The following is a 25,998-nucleotide window of genomic DNA, read 5'->3' as shown; positions in this document are numbered from 1 at the left end:
CAGCCATTATCTGGACCTTTCCGGTATTTCATGGTTCTGATTGACGCATCTACACGATGGTCACATGTGTGTCTTCTATCCACACGAAACCATGCATTTGCCAAGATAATGAGGCAAGTCATTAAGTTGCAAGCCCATTATCCTGAAAGTCGAATTAAATCAATTCGAATGGACAATGCTGCAGAATTCTCCTCACGTGCTTTCAATGATTATTGCATGGCTTTGGGGATTGAAGTTCAGCACTCTGTTCCATATGTCCATACACAAAATGGTTTGGCTGAAGCATTGATTAAGAGGATCAAACTCATTGCAAGACCTTTGTTGACGAATTGCAACTTGCCAACCTCTTGTTGGGGTCACGCTGTTTTACACGCTGCTGACTTGATACAATTGAGGCCAACTGCATATCACAGTTCTTCCCCTCTGGAATTGGTACGTGGAAATCCTCCAAGCATTTCCCATCTGCGTAAGTTCGGATGTGCTGCATACATCCCGATCTCACCACCACAGCGGACATCTATGGGCCCACACAGGAAGTTGGGGATCTATGTGGGGTACAAATCGCCGTCGATTATCAAGTACCTGGAACCCCTGACTGGGGATCTGTTCACAGCCCGTCATGCTGATTGCATATTTAATGAGGAACATTTTCCGGCATTAGGGGGAGATTTCAAGTACCAGAAAGAATGCCCGGAAATTGATTGGAATGCTCATGCCATTTCATCCTCTGATCCACGTACCCAAGAGACCGAACTTCAAGTTCGAAAGATCATTAATTTGCAACATCTTGCAAATAATCTGCCAGATTCATTTACTGATTTGAAAGGTGTTACAAAATCCTTAAATCCGGCCAGAAACGCGCCAGAAAGAGTGGAGGTACCAATAAAAACCACTCAACCCCTATTCCTAAACAGAGGGGGAGTAGTACGGCCTCTGACCCGGAGCATGCTTCTAGCAAGCAGCAAAGGAAATCGAGGAGAAAAACCTCGGAGTCAGTAAATGCAGGTCAACTCAACGTTGACAAACACCTGATGGGTAGTATACACCCAGTGGAAGGGCAACCTCCACAACCCAGTTCCAGTGTGCACAAACTGACTGGGACATCGGAACACCCAGACTCGATCGTATTGGGAAATCACGAAGAGTCACTAGGGGTGCAGGAAATTTCCATCAACTATGTTGATTCTGGAGAATCATTTGACCGTAAGACTACGACTGTCGACATATATTTTGCTGAAAAGATTGCAGATACCCTTCTCACTGATCATGATCCAAGGTCTATCGTTGAGTGCCAAAAGCGCTCCGACTGGCCTAAATGGAAGGATGCAATCCAAGCAGAAATTGCCTCGCTTAACAAAAGAAAGGTATTCACTGAAGCAATACCTACACCTCCCAGTGTTTTCCCTGTGGGATTCAAATGGGTTTTTCTCCGGAAACGGAATGAGAACAATGAGGTGGTGAGATATAAAGCAAGGCTCGTAGCACAAGGTTTCACGCAAAAACCCGGCATTGATTTCACTGAAACATATTCTCCAGTAATGAGTGCAACCACTTTCCGATATCTTATATCCTTGGGAGTGCAAAATCGTCTATCTATGCAGTTGATGGACGTCGTGACCGCATACCTTTACGGGTCACTAGATTCGGACATATATATGAAGGTTCCTGATGGAATCTCTGTCCTGAATAAAAATGCAAAACGCAACATGTATTGTGTAAAGCTGAATAAGTCATTATATGGCTTAAGGCAGTCGGGACGGATGTGGTACAACCGACTCAGTGAGTTCCTTCTTCAGAAAGGTTACTCCAATAGTGCTGATTGCCCATGTGTTTGTTGGAAATATGCCCTAGAGGCAATAATAAATAGGTTATTATTATATTTCCTTGTTCATGATAATCGTTTATTATCCATGCTAGAATTGTATTGATAGGAAACTCAGATACATGTGTGGATACATAGACAACACCATGTCCCTAGTAAGCCTCTAGTAGACTAGCTCGTTGATCAATAGATGGTTATGGTTTCCTGACCATGGACATTGGATGTCGTTGATAACGGGATCACATCATTAGGAGAATGATGTGATGGACAAGACCCAATCCTAAGCCTAGCACAAGATCGTGTAGTTCGTTTGCTCAGAGCTTTTCTAATGTCAAGTATCATTTCCTTAGACCATGAGATTGTGCAACTCCCGGATACCGTAGGAATGCTTTGGGTGTACCAAACGTCACAACGTAACTGGGTGGCTATAAAGGTGCACTACAGGTATCTCCGAAAGTGTCTGTTGGGTTGGCACGAATCGAGACTGGGATTTGTCACTCCGTGTAAACGGAGAGGTATCTCTGGGCCCACTCGGTAGGACATCATCATTATGTGCACAATGTGACCAAGGAGTTGATCACGGGATGATGTGAGTTACGAAACGAGTAAAGAGACTTGCCGGTAACGAGATTGAACAAGGTATAGGGATACCGACGATCGAATCTCGGGCAAGTAACATACCGATAGACAAAGGGAATTGCATACGGGATTGATTGAATCCCCGACATCGTGGTTCATCCGATCAGATCATCGTGGAACATGTGGGAGCCAACATGGGTATCCAGATCCCGCTGTTGGTTATTGATCGGAGAACGTCTCGGTCATGTCTGCATGGTTCCCGAACCCGTAGGGTCTACACGCTTAAGGTTCGATGACGCTAGGGTTATAGGGAAAGTATGTACGTGGTTACCGAATGTTGTTCGGAGTCCCGGATGAGATCCCGGACGTCACGAGGAGTTCCGGAATGGTCCGGAGGTAAAGATTTATATATGGGAAGTCCTGTTTTGGTCACCGGAAAAGTTTCGGGTGAAATCGGTAATGTACCGGGACCACCGGGAGGGTCCCGGAGGTCCACCAAGTGGGGCCACCAGCCCCAGAAGGCTGCGTGGGCGAAGTGTGGGAGGGGACCAGCCCCAGGTGGGCTGGTGCGCCCCCCACCAAAGCCCAAGCGCATGGGAGAGTGGGAGGGGGCAAACCCTAGGTCCAGATGGGCCTTGAGGCCCATCCTAGTGCCCCCCCTCTCCTCCCCTTGGCCGCCCCCCCTTGGATGGGATCTAGGGCTGGCCGCCTCCTCTTGGGGGTGGAAACCCTAAAGGGGGCGCAGCCCCCTCCCCCCCTATATATAGTTGAGGTTTGGGCTGCCCAAGACACATGAGAACGTCTCTCTTTCGGCGCAGCCCTACCCCTCCCCCTCTTCCTCCTCTCCCGCGGTGCTTGGCGAAGCCCTGCGGGATTGCCACGCTCCTCCATCACCACCATGCCGTTGTGCTGCTGCTGGACGGAGTCTTCCCCAACCTCTCCCTCTCTCCTTGCTGGATCAAGGCGTGGGAGACGTCACCGGGCTGCACGTGTGTTGAACGCGGAGGCACCGTTCTTCGGTGCTTAGATCGGAATCAACCGCGATCTGAATCGCTACGAGTACGACTCCCTCATCCGCGTTCTTGCAACGCTTCCGCATCGCGATCTACAATGGTATGTAGATGCACTCCCCTTCCCCTTGTTGCTAGATTACTCCATATATTGATCTTGGTGATGCGTAGAAAATTTTGAATTTCTGCTACGTTCCCCAACAGTGGTATCAGAGCCAGGTTTATGCATAGGTTCTATGCACGAGTAGAACACAAAGCAGTTGTGGGCATAGATGTTGCCAATTCTTCTTGCCGCTACTAGTCTTATCTTGTTTCGGCGGCATTGTGGGATGAAGCGGCCCGGACCGACCTTACACGTACGCTTACGTGAGACGGGTTCCACCGACTGACATGCACTAGTAGCATAAGGTGGCTAGCGGGTGTCTGTCTCTCCCACTTTAGTCGGAACGGATTCGATGAAAAGGGTCCTTATGAAGGGTAAATAGAAATTGGCATATCACGTTGTGGTTTTACGTAGGTAAGAAACGTTCTTGCTAGAAACCTATACAAGCCACGTAAAAACTTGCAACAACAATTAGAGGTCGTCTAACTTGTTTTTGCAGCATGTGCTATGTGATGTGATATGGCCAAAAGGATGTGATGAATGATATATGTGATGTATGAGATTGATCATGTTCTTGTAATAGGAATCACGACTTGCATGTCGATGAGTATGACAACCGGCAGGAGCCATAGGAGTTGTCTTTATTTTTTGTATGACCTGCGTGTCATTGAATAACGCCATGTAAATTACTTTACTTTATTGCTAAGCGCGTTAGCCATAGAAGTAGAAGTAATCGTTGGCGTGACAACTTCATGAAGACACAATGATGGAGATCATGGTGTCATGCCGGTGACAAAGATGATCATGGTGCCCCGAAGATGGAGATCAAAGGAGCAAGATGATATTGGCCATATCATGTCACTATTTGATTGCATGTGATGTTTATCATGTTATGCATCTTATTTGCTTAGAACGACGGTAGTAAGTAAGATGATCCCTTATAAAATTTCAAGAGACGTGTTCCCCCTAACTGTGCACCGTTGCGAAGGTTCGTTGTTTCGAAGCACCACGTGATGATCGGGTGTGATAGATTCTAACGTTCGAATACAACGGGTGTTGACGAGCCTAGCATGTACAGACATGGCCTCGGAACACATGCAAAACACTTAGGTTGACTTGACGAGCCTAGCATGTACAGACATGGCCTCGGAACACAAGAGACCGAAAGGTCGAACATGAGTCGTATAGAAGATACGATCAACATGGAGATGTTCACCGATCTTGACTAGTCCGTCTCACGCGATGATCAGACACGGCCTAGTTAAACTCGGATCATGTTTCACTTAGATGACTAGAGGGATGTCTATCTGAGTGGGAGTTCAATAATCAGATGAACTTCATTATCATGAACATAGTCAAAAGGTCTTTACAAATTATGTCATTGCGCTTTAGTTCTACTGGTTAAGATATGTTCCTAGAGAAAATTTAGTTGAAAGTTGGTAGTAGCAATTATGCGGACTGGGTCCGTAAACTGAGGATTGTCCTCATTGCTGCACAGAAGGCTTATGTCCTTAATGCACCGCTCGGTGTGCTGAACCTCAGCGTCGTCTGTAGATGTTACGAAACATCTGACATACACGTTTTGATGACTACGTGATAGTTCAGTGCGTAATGCTAACGGTTTAGAATTGTGGCACAAGACATGTTTTTGAAACGTCGCAGAACATATGAGATGTTCCGAAGACTGAAATTGGGATTTCAGACTAGTGCCCACGTCAAGAGGTATGAGACTTCTGACAAGTTTCTTAAGCCTGCAAACTAAGGGAGAAAAGCTCAATCGTTGAGCATGTGCTCAGATTGTCTGAGTACTACAATCACTTGAATCGAGTGGGAGTTAATCTCCCAGATGAGATAGTGATGGTTCTCCATAGTCACTGCCACCAAGCTAGTAGAGCTTCGTGATGAACTATAACATATCAGGGACAGTTATGATGATCCTTGAGCAACTCGCGATGTTTGACACCGCGAAAGTAGAAATCAAGAAGGAGCATCAATTGTTGATGGTTAGTAAAACCACTAGTTTCTAGAAGGCAAGGGCAAAAGGGTGTTGGGGAACGTAGCAGAAATTCAAAATTTTCTACGCATCACCAAGATCAATCTATGGAGTAATCTAGCAACGAGGGAAGGGGAGTGCATCTACATACCCTTGTAGATCGCGATGCGGAAGCGTTGCAAGAACGCGGATGAGGGAGTCGTACTCGTAGCGATTCAGATCGCGGTTGATTCCGATCTAAGCACCGAAGAACGGTGCCTCCGCGTTCAACACACGTGCAGCCCGGTGACGTCTCCCACGCCTTGATCCAGCAAGGAGAGAGGGAGAGTTTGGGGAAGACTCCATCCAGCAGCAGCACGACGGCGTGGTAGTGATGGAGGAGCGTGGCAATCCCGCAGAGCTTCGCCAAGCACCGCGGGAGAGGAGGAGGAGGGAGAGGGGTAGGGCTGCGCCAAAAGGAGACGTTCTCGTGTGTCTTGGGCAGCCCAAACCTCAACTATATATATATGGGGGAGGGGGCTGCGCCCCCCTTAGGGTTTCCACCCCCAAGAGGAGGCGACCAAGGGGAATAGAGGGGGGGCCCCACTAGATGGGCCCTAAGGCCCATCTGGACCTAGGGTTTGCCCCCTCCCACTCTCCCATGCGCCTTGGGCCTTGGTGGGGGGCGCACCAGCCCACCTGGGGCTGGTCCCCTCCCACACTTGGCCCACGCAGCCTTCTGGGGCTGGTGGCCCCACTTGGTGGATCCCCGGGACCCTCCCGGTGGTCCCGGTACATTACCGATTTCACCCGAAACTTTTCCGGTGACCAAAACAGGACTTCCCATATATAAATCTTTACCTCCGGACCATTCCGGAACTCCTCGTGATGTCCGGGATCTCATCCGGGACTCCGAAAAACATTCGGTAACCACGTACATACTTTCCCTATAACCCTAGCGTCATCGAACCTTAAGCGTGTAGACCCTACGGGTTCGGGAACCATGCAGACATGACCGAGACGTTCTCCGGTCAATAACCAACAGCGGGATCTGGATACCCATGTTGGCTCCCACATGTTCCACGATGATCTCATCGGATGAACCACGATGTCGGGGATTCAATCAATCCCGTATACAATTCCCTTTGTCTAACGGTATGTTACTTGCCCGAGATTCGATCGTCGGTATCCCTATACCTTGTTCAATCTCGTTACCGGCAACTCTCTTTACTCGTTCCGTAACTCACATCATCCCGTGATCAACTCCTTGGTCACATTGTGCACATTATGATGATGTCCTACCGAGTGGGCCCAGAGATACCTCTCCGTTTACACGGAGTGACAAATCCCAGTCTCGATTCGTGCCAACCCAACAGACACTTTCGGAGATACCTGTAGTGCACCTTTATAGCCACCCAGTTACGTTGTGACGTTTGGTACACCCAAAGCATTCCTACGGTATCCGGGAGTTGCACAATCTCATGGTCTAAGGAAATGATACTTGACATTAGAAAAGCTCTGAGCAAACGAACTACACGATCTTGTGCTAGGCTTAGGATTGGGTCTTGTCCATCACATCATTCTCCTAATGATGTGATCCCGTTATCAACGACATCCAATGTCCATGGTCAGGAAACCGTAACCATCTATTGATCAACGAGCTAGTCAACTAGAGGCTTACTAGGGACATGGTGTTGTCTATGTATCCACACATGTATCTGAGTTTCCTATCAATACAATTCTAGCATGGATAATAAACGATTATCATGAACAAGGAAATATAATAATAACCTATTTATTATTGCCTCTAGGGCATATTTCCAACAGTCTCCCACTTGCACTAGAGTCAATAATCTAGTTCACATCACCATGTGATTAACACTCACAGGTCACATCACCATGTGACCAACATCCAAAGAGTTTACTAGAGTCAACAATCTAGTTCACATCACTATGTGATTAACACTCAATGAGTTCTGGTTTGATCATGTTATGCTTGTGAGAGAGGTTATTAGTCAACGGGTCTGAACCTTTCAGATCCGTGTGTGCTTTACGAATATCTATGTCATCTTGTGGATGCTACCACGCGCTACTTGGAGCCATTTCAAATAACTGCTCTACTATACGAATCCGGTTTACTACTCAGAGTCATCCGGATTAGTGTCAAAGTTCGCATCGACGTAACCCTTTACGACGAACTCCTTTTCACCTCCATAATCGAGAAAATTCCTTAGTCCACTAGATACTAAGGATAAGTTCGACCGCTGTCATGTGATCCATTCCCGGATCACTATTGTACCCCTTGACCAACTCATGGCAAGGCACACTTCATGTGCGGTACACAGCATAGCATACTGTAGAGCCTACGTCTGAAGCATAGGGGACGACCTTCGTCCTTTCTCTCTCTTCTGCTGTGGTCAGGTCTTGAGTCTTACTCAATACTCACACCTTGTAACACAGCCAAGAACTCCTTCTTTGCTGATCTATTTTGAACTCTTTCAAAATCATGTCAAGGTGTGCGTTCTTTGAAAGTATCATCAGGCGTCTTGATCTATCTCTATAGATCTTGATGCCCAATATGTAAGCAGCTTTATCCAGGTCTTCCTTTGAAAAACTCCTTTCAAACAACCCTTTATGCTTTCCAGAAATTTTACATCATTTCGGATCAACAATATGTCATTCACATATACTTATCAGAAATGTTGTAGCGCTCCCACTCACTTTATTGTAAATACAAGTTTCTAACAAACTTTGTATAAACCCAAAACTTTGATCACTCCATCAAAGCGTATATTCTGACTCCGAGATGCTTGCTCTAGTCCATGGAAGGATCGCTGGAGCTAGCATACCTTTTAGCATCCTTAGGATCGACAAAACCTTTCTGATTGTATCACATACAACCTTTCCTTACGAAAACTGGTAAGGAAACTTGTTTTGACATCCATCTGCCAGATTTCATAAATGCAGCTAATGCTAACATGATTCCGACGGATTTAAGCATCGCTACGGATGAGAAAATCTCATCGTAGTCAACTCCTTGAACTTGTGGAAATACTCTTTGCCACAAGTCGAGCTTCATAGACGGTAACATTACCGTCCACGTCCGTCTTCTTCTCAAAGATCCATTTATCTCGGATTTCATGGCTTCTAACCATTTGTCGGAATATGGGCCCACCATCGCTTCTCCATAGCTCGTAGGTTCAGTATTGTCCAACAACATGATATCCAGACAGGATCACGTACCACTCTGAAGTAGCACGCATCCTCGTCGTCCTACGAGGTTTGGTAGTGACTTGATCCGAAGTTTCATGATCACTATCATAAGCTTCCACTTCAATTGGTGTAGGTGCCACAGGAACAACTTCCTGTGCCCTGCTACACACTAGTTGAAGTGACGGTTCAATAACCTTATCAAGTCTCCACCATCCTCCCACTCAATTCTTTCGAGAGAAACTTTTCCTCGAGAAAGGACTCGTTTCTAGAAGCAATTACTTTTGCTTCCAGATCTGAAATAGGAGGTATACCCAACTGTTTTGGGTATTCTATGAAGATGCATTTATCCGCTTTGGGTTCGAGCTTATCAGCCTGAAACTTTTTCACATAAGCATCGCAGCCCCAAACTTTTAAGAAACGACAACTTAGGTTTCTCTAAACGGTGTCGTCTCAACGGAATTGCGTGGTGCCCCTTTTAAAGTGAATGCGGTTGTCTCTAATGCCTAACCCATAAACGATAGTGGTAATTCGATAAGAGACATCATGGTATGCACCATATCCAATAGGGTGCAGTTATGATGTTCGGACACACCATCACACTATGGTGTTCCAGGCGGTATTAATTGTGAAACACTTTCCACAATGTCTTAATTGTGTGCCAAACTCGTAACTCAGATACTCATCTCTATGATCATATCACAGACATTTTATCCTCTTGTCACGACGATCTTCAACTTCACTCTGAAATTACTTGAACCTTTCAATAATTCAGACTTGTGTTTCATCAAGTAAATACACTCAGCATCTACTCAAATCATCTGTGAAGTAAGAACATAACGATATCCACTGCATGCCTCAGCACTCATTGGACTGCATACATCAAAATGTATTACTTCCAATAAGTTGCTCTCTTGTTCCATCTTACTGAAAACGAGGCCTTTCAGTCATCTTGCCCATGTGGTATGATTTGCATGTCTCAAGTGATTCAAAATCAAGTGAGTCCAAACGATCCATCTGCATGGAGTTTCTTCATGCATATATACCAATAGACATGGTTCGCATGTCTCAATCTTTTCAAAAACGAGTGAGTCCAAAGATCCATCTACATGGAGCTTCTTCATGCGTTCTATACCAATATGACTCAAGTGGCAGTGCCACAAGTATGTGGTACTATCATTACTATCTTATATCTTTTGGCATGAACATGTGTATCACTACGATCGAGATTCATTTTAGGTGCAAGACCATTGAAGGTATTATTCAAATAAACAGAGTAACCATTATTCTCCTTAAATGAATAACCGTATTGCGATAAACATAATCCAATCATGCTCAACGCAAACACCAAATCTCGATGGTAGAGGGAGCATGCGATGCTTGATCACATCAACCTTGGAAACACTTCCAACACATATCGTCATCTCACCTTTAGCTAGTCTCCGTTTATTCCGCAGCTTTTATTTCGAGTTACTAACACTTAGCAACCGAACCGGTATCTAATACCCTGGTGCTGCTAGGAGTACTAGTAAAGTACACATTCATATAATGTATATCCAATATACTTCTGTCGACCTTGCCTGCCTTCTCATCTACCAAGTATCTAGGGTAGTACTGCTTCAGTGACCGTTCCCCTCATTACAGAAGCACTTAGTCTCGGGTTTGGGTTCAACCTTGGGATTCTTCACTAGAGCAGCAAATGATTTGCTGTTTCATGAAGTATCCCTTTTGCCCTTGCCCTTCTAGAAACTAGTGGTTTTACTAACCATCAACAATTGATGCTCCTTCTTGATTTCTACTTTCGCGGTGTCAAACATCGCGAATAGCTCAAGGATCATCATAACTATCCCTGATATGTTATAGTTCATCACGAAGCTCTACTAGCTTGGTGGCAGTGACTATGGAGAACCATCACTATCTCATCTGGGAGATTAACTCCCACTCGATTCAAGCGATTGTGGTACTCAGACAATCTGAGCACATGCTCAACGATTGAGCTTTTCTCCCTTAGTTTGCAGGCTTAAGAAACTTGTCAGAGGTCTCATACCTCTTGACGTGGGCACTAGTCTGAAATCCCAATTTCAGTCTTCGGAACATCTCATATGTTCTGCGACGTTTCAAAAACGTCTTTGGTGCCACAATTCTAAACCGTTAGCATTACGCACTGAACTATCACGTAGTCATCAAAACGTGTATGTCAGATGTTTCGCAACATCTACAGACGACGCTGAGGTTCAGCACACCGAGCGGTGCATTAAGGACATAAGCCTTCTGTGCAGCAATGAGGACAATCCTCAGTTTACGGACCCAGTCCGCATAATTGCTACTACCAACTTTCAACTAAATTTTCTCTAGGAACATATCTTAAACAGTAGAACTAAAGCGTATGACATAATTTGCAAAGACCTTTTGACTATGTTCATGATAATGAAGTTCATCTGATTATTGAACTCCCACTCAGATAGACATCCCTCTAGTCATCTAAGTGATACATGATCCGAGTCAAACTAGGCCGTGTCCGATCATCACGTGAGACGGACTAGTCATCATCGGTGAACATCTCCATGTTGATCGTATCTACTATACGACTCATGTTCGACCTTTCGGTCTCTTGTGTTCCGAGGCCATGTCTGTACATGCTAGGCTCGTCAAGTCAACCTAAGTGTTTTGCATGTGTTCCGAGGCCATGTCTGTACATGCTAGGCTCGTCAACACCCGTTGTATTCGAACGTTAGAATCTATCACACCCGATCATCACGTGGTGCTTCGAAACAACGAACCTTCGCAACGGTGCACAGTTAGGGGGAACACGTCTCTTGAAATTTTAGTGAGGGATCATCTTATTATGCTACCGTCGTTCTAAGCAAATAAGATGCATAACATGATAAACATCACATGCAATCAAATAGTGACATGATATGGCCAATATCATTTTGCTCCTTTGATCTCCATCTTCGGGGCACCATGATCATCTTTGTCACCGGCATGACACCATGATCTCCATCATCATGATCTCCATCATTGTGTCTTCATGAAGTTGTCACGCCAACGATTACTTCTACTTCTATGGCTAACGCGCTTAGCAATAAAGTAAAGTAATTTACATGGCGTTATTCAATGACACGCAGGTCATACAAAAAATAAAGACAACTCCTATGGCTCCTGCCGGTTGTCATACTCATCGACATGCAAGTCGTGATTCCTATTACAAGAATATGATCAATCTCATACATCACATATATCATTCATCACATCTTCTGGCCATATCACATCACATAGCACATGCTGCAAAAACAAGTTAGACGTCCTCTAATTGTTGTTGCAAGTTTTTACGTGGCTTGTATAGGTTTCTAGCAAGAACGTTTCTTACCTACGTAAAACCACAACGTGATATGCCAATTTCTATTTACCCTTCATAAGGACCCTTTTCATCGAATCCGTTCCGACTAAAGTGGGAGAGACAGACACCCGCTAGCCACCTTATGCAACTAGTGCATGTCAGTCGGTGGAACCTGTCTCACGTAAGCGTACGTGTAAGGTCGGTCCGGGCCGCTTCATCCCACAATGCCGCCGAAACAAGATAAGACTAGTAGCGGCAAGAAGAATTGGCAACATCGACGCCCACAACTACTTTGTGTTCTACTCGTGCATAGAAACTACGCATAGACCTAGCTCATGATGCCACTGTTGGGGAACGTAGCAGAAATTCAAAATTTTCTACGCATCACCAAGATCAATCTATGGAGTAATCTAGCAACGAGGGGAAGGGGAGTGCATCTACATACCCTTGTAGATCGCGATGCGGAAGCGTTGCAAGAACGCGGATGAGGGAGTCGTACTCGTAGCGATTCAGATCGCGGTTGATTCCGATCTAAGCACCGAAGAACGGTGCCTCCGCGTTCAACACACGTGCAGCCCGGTGACGTCTCCCACGCCTTGATCCAGCAAGGAGAGAGGGAGAGGTTGGGGAAGACTCCGTCCAGCAGCAGCACGACGGCATGGTGGTGATGGAGGAGCGTGGCAATCCCGCAGGGCTTCGCCAAGCACCGCGGGAGAGGAGGAGGAGGGAGAGGGGTAGGGCTGCGCCGAAAGAGAGACGTTCTCATGTGTCTTGGGCAGCCCAAACCTCAACTATATATAGGGGGGAGGGGGCTGCGCCCCCTTTAGGGTTTCCACCCCAAGAGGAGGCGGCCAGCCCTAGATCCCATCCAAGGGGGGCGGCCAAGGGGAGGAGAGGGGGGGCGCCACTAGGATGGGCCTAAGGCCCATCTGGACCTAGGGTTTGCCCCCTCCCACTCTCCCATGCGCCTTGGGCCTTGGTGGGGGGGCGCACCAGCCCACCTGGGGCTGGTCCCCTCCCACACTTGGCCCACGCAGCCTTCTGGGGCTGGTGGCCCCACTTGGTGGACCCCCGGGACCCTCCCGGTGGTCCCGGTACATTACCGATATCACCCGAAACTTTTCCGGTGACCAAAACAGGACTTCCCATATATAAATCTTTACCTCCGGACCATTCCGGAACTCCTCGTGACGTCCGGGATCTCATCCGGGACTCCGAACAACATTCGGTAACCACGTACATACTTTCCCTATAACCCTAGCGTCATCGAACCTTAAGCGTGTAGACCCTACGGGTTCGGGAACCATGCAGACATGACCGAGACGTTCTCCGGTCAATAACCAACAGCGGGATCTGGATACCCATGTTGGCTCCCACATGTTCCACGATGATCTCATCGGATGAACCACGATGTCGGGGATTCAATCAATCCCGTATACAATTCCCTTTGTCTATCGGTATGTTACTTGCCCGAGATTCGATCGTCGGTATCCCTATACCTTGTTCAATCTCGTTACCGGCAAGTCTCTTTACTCGTTCCGTAACTCACATCATCCCGTGATCAACTCCTTGGTCACATTGTGCACATTATGATGATGTCCTACCGAGTGGGCCCAGAGATACCTCTCCGTTTACACGGAGTGACAAATCCCAGTCTCGATTCGTGCCAACCCAACAGACACTTTCGGAGATACCTGTAGTGCACCTTTATAGCCACCCAGTTACGTTGTGACGTTTGGTACACCCAAAGCATTCCTACGGTATCCGGGAGTTGCACAATCTCATGGTCTAAGGAAATGATACTTGACATTAGAAAAGCTCTGAGCAAACGAACTACACGATCTTGTGCTAGGCTTAGGATTGGGTCTTGTCCATCACATCATTCTCCTAATGATGTGATCCCGTTATCAACGACATCCAATGTCCATGGTCAGGAAACCGTAACCATCTATTGATCAACGAGCTAGTCAACTAGAGGCTTACTAGGGACATGGTGTTGTCTATGTATCCACACATGTATCTGAGTTTCCTATCAATACAATTCTAGCATGGATAATAAACGATTATCATGAACAAGGAAATATAATAATAACCTATTTATTATTGCCTCTAGGGCATATTTCCAACAGTCTCCCACTTGCACTAGAGTCAATAATCTAGTTCACATCACCATGTGATTAACACTCACAGGTCACATCACCATGTGACCAACATCCAAAGAGTTTACTAGAGTCAACAATCTAGTTCACATCACTATGTGATTAACACTCAATGAGTTCTGGTTTGATCATGTTATGCTTGTGAGAGAGGTTATTAGTCAACGGGTCTGAACCTTTCAGATCCGTGTGTGCTTTACGAATATCTATGTCATCTTGTGGATGCTACCACGCGCTATTTGGAGCCATTTCAAATAATTGCTCTACTATACGAATCCGGTTTACTACTCAGAGTCATCCGGATTAGTGTCAAAGTTCGCATCGACGTAACCCTTTACGACGAACTCCTTTTCACCTCCATAATCGAGAAAATTCCTTAGTCCACTAGATACTAAGGATAAGTTCGACCGCTGTCATGTGATCCATTCCCGGATCACTATTGTACCCCTTGACCAACTCATGGCAAGGCACACTTCATGTGCGGTACACAGCATAGCATACTGTAGAGCCTACGTCTAAAGCATAGGGGACGACCTTCGTCCTTTCTCTCTCTTCTGCTGTGGTCAGGTCTTGAGTCTTACTCAATACTCACACCTTGTAACACAGCCAAGAACTCCTTCTTTGCTGATCTATTTTGAACTCTTTCAAAATCATGTCAAGGTGTGCGTTCTTTGAAAGTATCATCAGGCGTCTTGATCTATCTCTATAGATCTTGATGCCCAATATGTAAGCAGCTTTATCCAGGTCTTCCTTTGAAAAACTCCTTTCAAACAACCCTTTATGCTTTCCAGAAATTTTACATCATTTCGGATCAACAATATGTCATTCACATATACTTATCAGAAATGTTGTAGCGCTCCCACTCACTTTATTGTAAATACAAGTTTCTAACAAACTTTGTATAAACCCAAAAACTTTGATCACTCCATCAAAGCGTATATTCTGACTCCGAGATGCTTGCTCTAGTCCATGGAAGGATCGCTGGAGCTAGCATACCTTTTAGCATCCTTAGGATCGACAAAACCTTTCTGATTGTATCACATACAACCTTTCCTTACGAAAACTGGTAAGGAAACTTGTTTTGACATCCATCTGCCAGATTTCATAAATGCAGCTAATGCTAACATGATTCCGACGGACTTAAGCATCGCTACGGATGAGAAAATCTCATCGTAGTCAACTCCTTGAACTTGTGGAAATACTCTTTGCCACAAGTCGAGCTTCATAGACGGTAACATTACCGTCCATGTCCGTCTTCTTCTTAAAGATCCATTTATCTCGGATTTCATGGCTTCTAACCATTTGTCGGAATATGGGCCCACCATCGCTTCTCCATAGCTCATAGGTTCATCGTTGTCCAACAACATGACTTCCAAGACAGGATCACGTACCTACTCTGAAGTAGTACGCATCCTCGTCGTCCTACGAGGTTTGGTAGTGACTTGATCCGAAGTTTCATGATCACTATCATAAGCTTCCACTTCAATTGGTGTAGGTGCCACAGGAACAACTTCCTGTGCCCTGCTACACACTAGTTGAAGTGACGGTTCAATAACCTTATCAAGTCTCCACCATCCTCCCACTCAATTCTTTCGAGAGAAACTTTTCCTCGAGAAAGGACTCGTTTCTAGAAGCAATTACTTTTGCTTCCAGATCTGAAATAGGAGGTATACCCAACTGTTTTGGGTTTTCTATGAAGATGTATTTATCCGCTTTGGGTTCGAGCTTATCAGCCTGAAACTTTTTCACATAAGCATCGCAGCCCCAAACTTTTAAGAAACGACAACTTAGGTTTCTCTAAACGGTGTCGTCTCAACGGAATTGCGTGGTGCCCCTTTTAAAGTGAATGCGGTTGTCTCTAATGCCTAACCCATAAACGATAGTGGTAATTCGATAAGAGACATCATGGTATGCACCATATCCAATAGGGTGCAGTTATGATGTTCGGACACACCATCACACTATGGTGTTCCAGGCGGTATTAATTGTGAAACACTTTCCACAATGTCTTAATTGTGTGCCAAACTCGTAACTCAGATACTCATCTCTATGATCATATCACAGACATTTTATCCTCTTGTCACGACGATCTTCAACTTCACTCTGAAATTACTTGAACCTTTCAATAATTCAGACTTTTGTTTCATCAAGTAAATACACTCAGCATCTACTCAAATCATCTGTGAAGTAAGAACATAACGATATCCACTGCATGCCTCAGCACTCATTGGACTGCATACATCAAAATGTATTACTTCCAATAAGTTGCTCTCTTGTTCCATCTTACTGAAAACGAGGACTTTCAGTCATCTTGCCCATGTGGTATGATTTGCATGTCTCAAGTGATTCAAAATCAAGTGAGTCCAAACGATCCATCTGCATGGAGTTTCTTCATGCATATATACCAATAGACATGGTTCGCATGTCTCAATCCTTTCAAAAACGACTGAGTCCAAAGGTCCATCTACATGGAGCTTCTTCATGCGTTCTATAATAATATGACTCAAATGGCAGTGCCACAAGTATGTGGAACTATCATTACTATCTTATATCTTTTGGCATGAACATGTGTATCATTACGATCGAGATTCATTTTAGGTGCAAGACCATTGAAGGTATTATTCAAATAAACAGAGTAACCATTATTCTCCTTAAATGAATAACCGTATTGCGATAAACATAATCCAATCATGCTCAACGCAAACACCAAATCTCGATAGTAGAGGGAGCATGCGATGCTTTGATCACATCAACCTTGGAAACACTTCCAACACATATCGTCATCTCACCTTTAGCTAGTCTCCGTTTATTCCGCAGCTTTTATTTCGAGTTACTAACACTTAGCAACCGAACCGGTATCTAATACCCTGGTGCTGCTAGGAGTACTAGTAAAGTACACATTCATATAACGTATATCCAATATACTTCAGTCGACCTTGTCTGCCTTCTCATCTACCAAGTATCTAGGGTAGTACTGCTTCAGTGACCGTTCCTCTCATTACAGGAGCACTTAGTCTCGGGTTTGGGTTCAACCTTGGGATTCTTCACTAGAGCAGCAAACGACTTGCTGTTTCATGAAGTATCCCTTTGTTGGAAATATGCCCTAGAGGCAATAATAAATAGGTTATTGTTATATTTCCTTGTTCATGATAATCGTTTATTATCCATGCTAGAATTGTATTGATAGGAAACTCAGATACATGTGTGGATACATAGACAACACCATGTCCCTAGTAAGCCTCTAGTTGACTAGCTCGTTGATCAATAGATGGTTACGGTTTCCTGACCATGGACATTGGATGTCGTTGATAACAGGATCACATCATTAGGAGAACGATGTGATGGACAAGACCCAATCCTAAGCCTAGCACAAGATCGTGTAGTTCGTTTGCTCAGAGCTTTTCTAATGTCAAGTATCATTTCCTTAGACCATGAGATTGTGCAACTCCCGGATACCGTAGGAATGCTTTGGGTGTACCAAACGTCACAACGTAACTGGGTGGCTATAAAGGTGCACTACAGGTATCTCCGAAAGTGTCTGTTGGGTTGGCACGAATCGAGACTGGGATTTGTCACTCCGTGTAAACGGAGAGGTATCTCTGGGCCCACTCGGTAGGACATCATCATTATGTGCACAATGTGACCAAGGAGTTGATCACGGGATGATGTGAGTTACGGAACGAGTAAAGAGACTTGCCGGTAACGAGATTGAACAAGGTATAGGGATACCGACGATCGAATCTCGGGCAAGTAACATACCGTTAGACAAAGGGAATTGCATACGGGATTGATTGAATCCCCGACATCGTGGTTCATCCGATGAGATCATCGTGGAACATGTGGGAGCCAACATGGGTATCCAGATCCCGCTGTTGGTTATTGATCGGAGAACGTCTCGGTCATGTCTGCATGGTTCCCGAACCCGTAGGGTCTACACGCTTAAGGTTCGATGACGCTAGGGTTATAGGGAAAGTATGTACGTGGTTACCGAATGTTGTTCGGAGTCCCGGATGAGATCCCGGACGTCACGAGGAGTTCCGGAATGGTCCGGAGGTAAAGATTTATATATGGGAAGTCCTGTTTTGGTCACCGGAAAAGTTTCGGGTGAAATCGGTAATGTACCGGGACCACCGGGAGGGTCCCGGGGGTCCACCAAGTGGGGCCACCAGCCCCAGAAGGCTGCGTGGACTAAGTGTGGGAGGGGACCAGCCCCAGGTGGGCTGGTGCGCCCCCCACCAAAGCCCAAGCGCATGGGAGAGTGGGAGGGGGCAAACCCTAGGTCCAGACGGGCCTTGAGGCCCATCCTAGTGGCGCCCCCCTCTCCTCCCCTTGGCCGCCCGCCTTGGATGGGATCTAGGGCTGGCCGCCTCCTCTTGGGGGTGGAAACCCTAAAGGGGGCGCAGCCCCCTCCCCCCCTATATATAGTTGAGGTTTGGGCTGCCCAAGACACATGAGAACGTCTCTCTTTCGGCGCAGCCCTACCCCTCTCCCTCTTCCTCCTCTCCCGCGGTGCTTGGCGAAGCCCTGCGGGATTGCCACCCTCCTCCATCACCACCATGCCGTCGTGCTGCTGCTGGACGGAGTCTTCCCCAACCTCTCCCTCTCTCCTTGCTGGATCAAGGCGTGGGAGACGTCACCGGGCTGCACGTGTGTTGAATGCGGAGGCACCGTTCTTCGGTGCTTAGATCGGAATCAACCGCGATCTGAATCGCTACGAGTACGACTCCCTCATCCGCGTTCTTGCAACGCTTCCGCATCGCGATCTACAATGGTATGTAGATGCACTCCCCTTCCCCTCGTTGCTAGATTACTCCATAGATTGATCTTGGTGATGCGTAGAAAATTTTGAATTTCTGCTACGTTCCCCAACAGTGTTTTCATCAAGAAGTCCTCTACAGGATTTTGCATCATTTCTGTGTATGTTGACGATCTCAACATCATCGGCAGCACACCAGACAATGATGAAGCACGCAATCATCTAAAGATGGAATTTGAGATGAAGGATTTGGGTAAAACCAAATTTTGCTTAGGTATTCAACTTGAGCATCTTCCCTCAGGAATCATGGTACACCAATCTGCCTATATCCAGAAAATATTGGAGAAATTCAATATGGACAAATCCTATCCATCTAAAACTCCCATGGTGGTTCGATCTCTAGACATAGAGAAAGATCCGTTCAGACCAAGGGATGATGGAGAAGAGGTGTTAGGACCTGAAGTTCCATACCTTAGTGTTGTTGGAGCGCTTATGTATCTTGCAAATTGCACAAGACCTGATATTGCATTTGCAGTGAATCTAGTTGCTAGACATAGCGCAGCTCCCACCAAACGTCATTGGTCTGGAGTGAAGAATATCTTTCGATATCTCCAAGGCACAAAGGATCTTGGCCTATTTTTCCAGTTCCAGAAAAATCAGGACTCTGATATGATTGGATATGCAGATGCCGGTTATTTGTCTGATCCCCATAATGCCAGATCTCAGACCGGCTTCGTGTTCCTACATGGTGGCACTGCTATATCATGGAATTCTTCAAAATAGACTCTGGTGGCAACATCTACCAATCATTCTGAAATAATTTCATTATTTGAAGCAACATGCGAATATGTATGGCTTCGCAGAATGATAAACCACATACAACACTCATGTGGAATGGGTTCGATAAAATCACCTACCATTATCTATGAAGATAATGCGGCCTGTGTTGCGCAGATGCAAACAGGATACATCAAGAGTAATATCACCAAGCATATTTCTCCTAAATGGTTTTTCCCCCATAATCTTCAGAAAAGCGGGGAAATAAGCATTCTGCAAGTCAAATCATGCGACAACCTTGCTGATTTATTTACGAAGTCTCTACCACATTCTACATTCCAGAAATGTGTTCATGGAATTGGTATGCGAAGACTTAGGGACTTGCAGGTGCCAGGGGGAGTCTCTTCTTGAGATATCCTCATTTTAATGACATCACATTATGCTATCTTTCTTTGTGAGTATATATTTCAGGATCTCATCAAAGATTTTATGAAGAACTTTTGAAGGAGAATCTTTTGACATGATAGAGCTTCCCGGATAATCGTGAAGATGGTTCTACATGGTCAAGTGTAGATTAGGGGGAGTGTTAGAATTAATTATAATTTGTAATTAGGGGAAAATCTCCCCTTGCCCAAACCATCGTTGCGGTTTGTCCCGCAACCGACGTCTCCCTTCGATCTCCTGGAACCGACGCCTCCTCGAGGGATCGTCGTGTCTCTTCGGGACATATAAAAGGGGGCCTGTAACCATCGATCAATCAATTCGATCATTCTGATTCAAAACAGTATGTACTATATGATCCTAAAGCTACATAGCCGCCAGTTGGTTAGACAGGTTAAATCCAAAATTTAGTTCAGAGAAGCTACAGCTTTCAACAATATTACAACTGAGAGGTATTGATCGTCTTTATTTCACTTGCCAGTAATAAATGGGTGGCTAAGTGCTTGTGACACAGTAAGCCTCTTTTGCGGATCTAGCACAAATATTTTCTCCAGGAGATCTTTAAAACTGGACAACATTTTCGGATCCTCGCCTGCGAAGCTTGATATTTTTGCGCCAACACCCTTTGGTTTAACGTTCATACACAGTTTATTCACAGCCTGCCAGAATAAAGACACCGATTCAATTTTCTTTAACAGAACACACTAAAACAGAGTATATCGTCAGTTCAACAAGGTATAAACAAATAATCAGCATACCTTTTTCATCATCAGATTCTCATCAGTGGCATGGAAATTAAGGTCCTGGTCAAAGTGTTGAGTTGTGAAGGCTCCCTGTATAATTAGAAACATTAATTCTGTTAAGAGAGAAGAAGACTAGGAAATACGAACTCAAACACTACCATACTACGCATAAGAGATAAGTACAGCATATGAAAAAAGAAATCAGCATCATATCTCACCTTTCGAAGCATCTTCTTAGGGAATGGACCCTTCAATTCCATGTGAAGCCAAAGCATGCCATTGTTCGTCCCACCAGGAAATAAGATTTTTCCTGTGTAAAGTTCATATAGGCAACAGCCAACGGACCACATATCCAATGAATGGTCGTACGGCAATCCAAGAACTGCAGGAGGATAACAAATTACTATGTTGGCATGCAGGTAATTATTTTTTGAACTTATATAAGAAAATCTAATCAAATAATTGTACATGTCAAGTAAATAACTCACTTATCTCAGGTGCCCGGTAGAAGCGGCTCACAAGAACTGGTGTGATAACATTTATTCCGGCAGGCAAAGCACTACCAAAATCACACAGTTTCAACAAGTTTCTAGACCCATTTACCTACAAAATGAGGCAGTTAGAGAAACTTGTAGATTCCAGCATACAATTAACACAAAGGTTAACTATTTTTATGATTTATTAGGCTTTTCTCAAAGCTTAAAATAAGCTCTACCAAATATAATTAAGATACTTGGAGAGCGGACATACCAGTATATTATCTGGTTTAATATCACAATGGAGGATACTGCAATCCTTTAGGTGCTTCAATGCAATGAAAAGCTGTTTGGAGTACGTCCTTACAGCAGTAAGCTTCAGCCCTATATCACGACCAAATTTCTTTATAACCTCACGAAGATTCATATGAAGGGATTCAAGAACTAAACAGAGATGATCCCGATACATGAAACTAGAAATAAACCGGACACAGTGTCGTTTGTCTTCACGATCTGCACTTGACAATTTTTCCAGTACAGAAACCTCCCTCTTACCAGATTTGTACCTGTACAATCAAAATGCAATTTACAGGGTCAAATGTTATTTTCCCTGTTGAATATATGGCCTCAGAAGGGAAGAAGTTGTAATGAACTCAGCTTACCTTTCTTTTTCATTGCAGATAATTTTGATAGCTACTTCTTCAGGATCATTTTTCCCGGCTTTTAGATCCTTTGCCTGGACAACTGTTGAGAAAACTCCCTTCCCAGAGCCTGCTGTAATTCTGTAATGACCATCTAGCACTTCACCTAAGTGGTACTCTGTATAAAATACAAAAAAAGTTTGAATTATAAAGGAGTAACTTAGAAGTAGATATGAAATGGGAAAGGAAAGATTGATAGAGCTTACTGTAATATCCATGCTCATCATCCCAATTGTCGTGAAGTGAATTTTTCCTGACATGCATACCATCTAGATTACCCTACACAACACAACTATCAATAGGTGAGCACAAAATAATATACTGCCGAGAGCTTCCTACCAATAGAGTAAAAGATAAAATTGCCAATGGATTACCAAGACTGTTCTGAGCAAAAAGAAGATAGCAAAACATTGAAGTAAGAAATTTCAGTGGAAATAATAGTTCAGTTGAAGAATACTAGAAAACATACCAATTTCTGAACTCTAATAGGAGATGCTCCAAAAATATCATCGCAAAGTATAACTGAAGATCTATCACCCTGTAAAATTTCAAAGATGTAAGTAAAAACCCTAGCTGAGAAAATGGTAAGTGAACAATCAACTGTATCAAAAGGATTATTACCTTGGGAATGCCCTCTTGAAAACCTGAAACACATGCCGTCCATTGATCACCAGATATCCCCAAGTTTATTGAAATGTTAGGCTGGATAGGAGGAGTCATCCCCAGAGTGTAGGATTTTTCATTAACAATTACAGTGACTGAATTGGCATCTTTTACTTCAGTGGTAGCAGCATCTCTATCCAGTGATGTTACTTCTGCCAATGACGAAGCTCAGTTACTAAAATATGTTTAAACGTAACTTTTACATAACAAAAAAATATGTCACACAGAAATATGGTTCTGTTTTTAATAAAAACAGGTTACCTGTACTATCATGGAAAGGCACAGGCCCCTGGTGTTCCTTCTGAAACTGGCGTTGCCGGTGCTTCTCCAGAATAGCATCCATCCTCTTTCTTGCTTCCTCCTTAGTTTTTTTAAGATCATCTTCTTCTTGCTTTGCAAAGTGTTCGAAATCACTTTGATCTTCCTCCCTGAAACCATCACAAAACATTAATTAAAAAATGGAATAAGAATAAAAACATGAGAATGAGTTAACCATATATGAGAAACCTTACTTGCAAGATTGTTCCTTGATTTCCTCAGATCTCTTTCTGTGGTTAGCCTCTCTACACTTCTTGTTTGCATCAAATTTGTCATCACATCCCTACAGTTGTAAGTTTCAAAGTGAGTTCACCAATTAACCAAAAGTAGAAAAGCAAGGGTGACTAAAAGCCTTTTCCTACAATAAAAGCATGACCAGAAAAATAGGAAACACAAGGCTATGTGGGAAAGCCTGCAGCTCTATGTGAGTAAGCTTGGCCCAGTTTATTGTACTTATCAAGTGAAATCTACGGTTAAACAGCTTACATCTCAAGAATATGCCAACAATCTTGTCAGTTATTAGAATATAATAGGTAACAAAGAATAGTTTCTTCATCAGAAAACTAAGAAAATATGAAAAGGCTCATGTCAGTTTTTGATTATTACAAAAAGTAAATTGCCCACTTTAATGATAGTTCAGGTGCGGAAACGCTCCCCCCACCCCCCGGGCGTGAAAATTCAAAAATAAATAAATAGGAAACTCTTTAATTCTTTTTTCTTTGTGCAGCAAAGCGCAGAACAGAGTAAGTTGTCCTTGATCTATCATCACAGAGGAAACTAAACAACAGCTGCTGCTTTTTGTGGCAGTGGTTAATAAATGTGCTTCAAATAACCGAGTAAACACTAGAACTTTGAATAAATTAATGGAATTGCCATGTAGTAATATTTAGTTTCATTTAACAGCTAACAAAACTAAGACGCTTGCCTTCTCAAGTTAAAACCAGATTTTATTTTGTTGATCTGCAAATCCTCTGCCATCGTACCAGATAATGTTGTGTGTGCCAACAACATTTTTTTAAAAATCACACCAAGCTCCAACAAAATTCACACGATAAATCAGCAACTAATTATGGATCAATGGAAAAGGGTAACGAAAATAACCTATACCGAACGGGAACGCAAAGGACGGGGGTTCGGAACAGACCGGAGCAGGTGCCAGACCGCCGAACACCGACCCCGCCTTGCCGAAGTCGGCATCTGGTCCCCTGGAGGCGGCGGCGGCGGCATCGTCTACTATCTGACCATCCTCTACCTCGCCCTCCCCCGGCTTCGCCCCCGACATCCGTGACCGCGAGCCCGCCTCCTGGTCTCCCCTGTCCCCGTGGCCGTGGCCGTAGTGGCGGTGGTGATGGCGGTGATGGCAACGCTTCTGGCGCTTCGGGGAGGAGGCCTCGTCCGCGCCGTCGCCATGCGACCGGCGGTGCCGCCTGGAGGTGGACCGCGGCGAGACGGGACCCTCTCCGCTGCCCATGGCGACCGCTGGGGTTAGGGTTCGGCTATAGGATGCGATGCCTTTGGACGAAGCTCGATCGGACTCGGGGACGGTGCGCGCCGGTGATCGCGGGTGTTCTGGGTCGGTTGGGGCGAGGCCGAGGGTGAACTACGAAGGCGATTCTGAACGAACTTTTTTCGAGAGTACGCCGACAGCGTACCGTATTAGATTCATGCGATCGATGCAAACATCCATCACCCGAGCATCCACTCACACCTATAAAAAAATCAAGTGTGATCTCTCACAAAACGGTCTAATCCACCCGCACCCACACTTGGGCAACGTAGTAATTTCAAAAAAATTCCTACGCACACGCAAGATCATGGTGATGCATAACAACGAGAGGGGAGAGTGTTGCCCACGTACCTCTCGTAGACCGAAAGCAGAAGCGTTAGCACAACGCGGTTGATGTAGTCGTACGTACCTAACGTACGGCACCTCCGAGTTCAGCACATGTTCAGCCCGATGACGTCCCTCGAACTCCGATCCAGCCGAGTGTTGAGGGAGAGTTTCGTCAGCACGGCGGCGTGGTGACGATGATGATGTTCTACCGACGCAGGGCTTCGCCTAAGCACCGCTACAGTATTATCGAGGTGGACTATGGTGGAGGGGGCACCGCACACGGCTAAAAGATCAAATCAATTGTTGTGTCTCTAGGGTGCCCCCTCCCCCGTATATAAAGGAGCAAGGGGGGAGGTGCGGCCAGCCAGGAGGAGGCGCGCCAAGAGGAGTCCTACTCCCACCGGGAGTAGGACTCCCTCCCTTCCTTGTTAGATTAGGAGAAGGGGGAAAGAGGAGGGAGAGAGGAAGGAAAGGGGGGCGCCGCCCCCCTCTCCTTGTCCTATTCGGACTAGAGGGGGAGGGGCGCGCAGCCCTGCCCTAGCCGCCTCTCCTCTTCTCCACTAAGGCCCACTATGGCCCATTAAGCCCCCGGGGGGTTCCGGTAACCCCTCGGTACTCCGGTAAAATCCCGATTTCACCCGGAACACTTCCGATATCCAAATATAGGCTTCCAATATATCAATCTTCATGTCTCGACCATTTCGAGACTCCTCGTCATGTTTGTGATCACATACGGGACTCCGAACAACCTTCGGTACATCAAAACTCATAAACTCATAATATAACCGTCATCGAAACTTTAAGCGTGCGGACCCTACGGGTTCGAGAACTATACAGACATGACCGAGACACGTCTCCGGTCAATAACTAATAGCGGAACCTGGATGCTCATAGTGGCTCCCACATATTCTACGAAGATCTTTATCGGTCAGACCGCATAACAACATACGTTGTTCCCTTTGTCATCGGTATGTTACTTGCCCGAGATTCGATCGTCGGTATCTCAATACCTAGTTCAATCTCGTTACCGGCAAGTCTCTTTACTCGTTCCGTAATACATCATCCCGCAACTAACTCATTAGTTGCAATGCTTGCAA

The 25,998-nt window shown here is 45.1% G+C and overlaps 1 protein-coding gene across 3 annotated transcripts; it reads right to left on the bottom strand.

The window, feature by feature from the left end:
* Nucleotides 1-20,551: 20,551 nt before the first annotated feature.
* LOC123099475 (serine/threonine-protein kinase prp4) lies at nucleotides 20,552-24,722 on the bottom strand. 3 transcript variants are annotated; one of them, XM_044521624.1, is made up of 12 exons: nucleotides 24,212-24,722; nucleotides 23,262-23,350; nucleotides 23,011-23,177; nucleotides 22,708-22,898; nucleotides 22,556-22,624; nucleotides 22,293-22,365; nucleotides 22,048-22,204; nucleotides 21,660-21,951; nucleotides 21,398-21,512; nucleotides 21,128-21,291; nucleotides 20,925-20,999; nucleotides 20,552-20,825 (listed from the first exon to the last, which is right to left on the bottom strand). In XM_044521624.1, the coding sequence occupies exons 1-12, from the start codon at nucleotides 24,536-24,538 to the stop codon at nucleotides 20,637-20,639; spliced, it is 1,908 nt and encodes a 635-aa protein (XP_044377559.1). In that variant the 5' UTR covers nucleotides 24,539-24,722; the 3' UTR covers nucleotides 20,552-20,636. The 3 variants fall into 3 exon arrangements, with proteins under 3 accessions (XP_044377559.1, XP_044377558.1, XP_044377560.1); XM_044521623.1 differs by having other exon boundaries at nucleotides 22,708-22,901; nucleotides 24,212-24,719; XM_044521625.1 differs by having other exon boundaries at nucleotides 22,708-22,901; nucleotides 24,175-24,456.
* Nucleotides 24,723-25,998: the final 1,276 nt, after the last annotated feature.

Source organism: Triticum aestivum, chromosome 4D (assembly GCF_018294505.1).
Source record: "Triticum aestivum cultivar Chinese Spring chromosome 4D, IWGSC CS RefSeq v2.1, whole genome shotgun sequence".
Taxonomy (NCBI): domain Eukaryota; kingdom Viridiplantae; phylum Streptophyta; class Magnoliopsida; order Poales; family Poaceae; genus Triticum; species Triticum aestivum.
The sequence above is the reverse complement of the archived record's forward strand: the minus strand, read 5'-3'. Positions and strand labels throughout refer to the sequence as shown.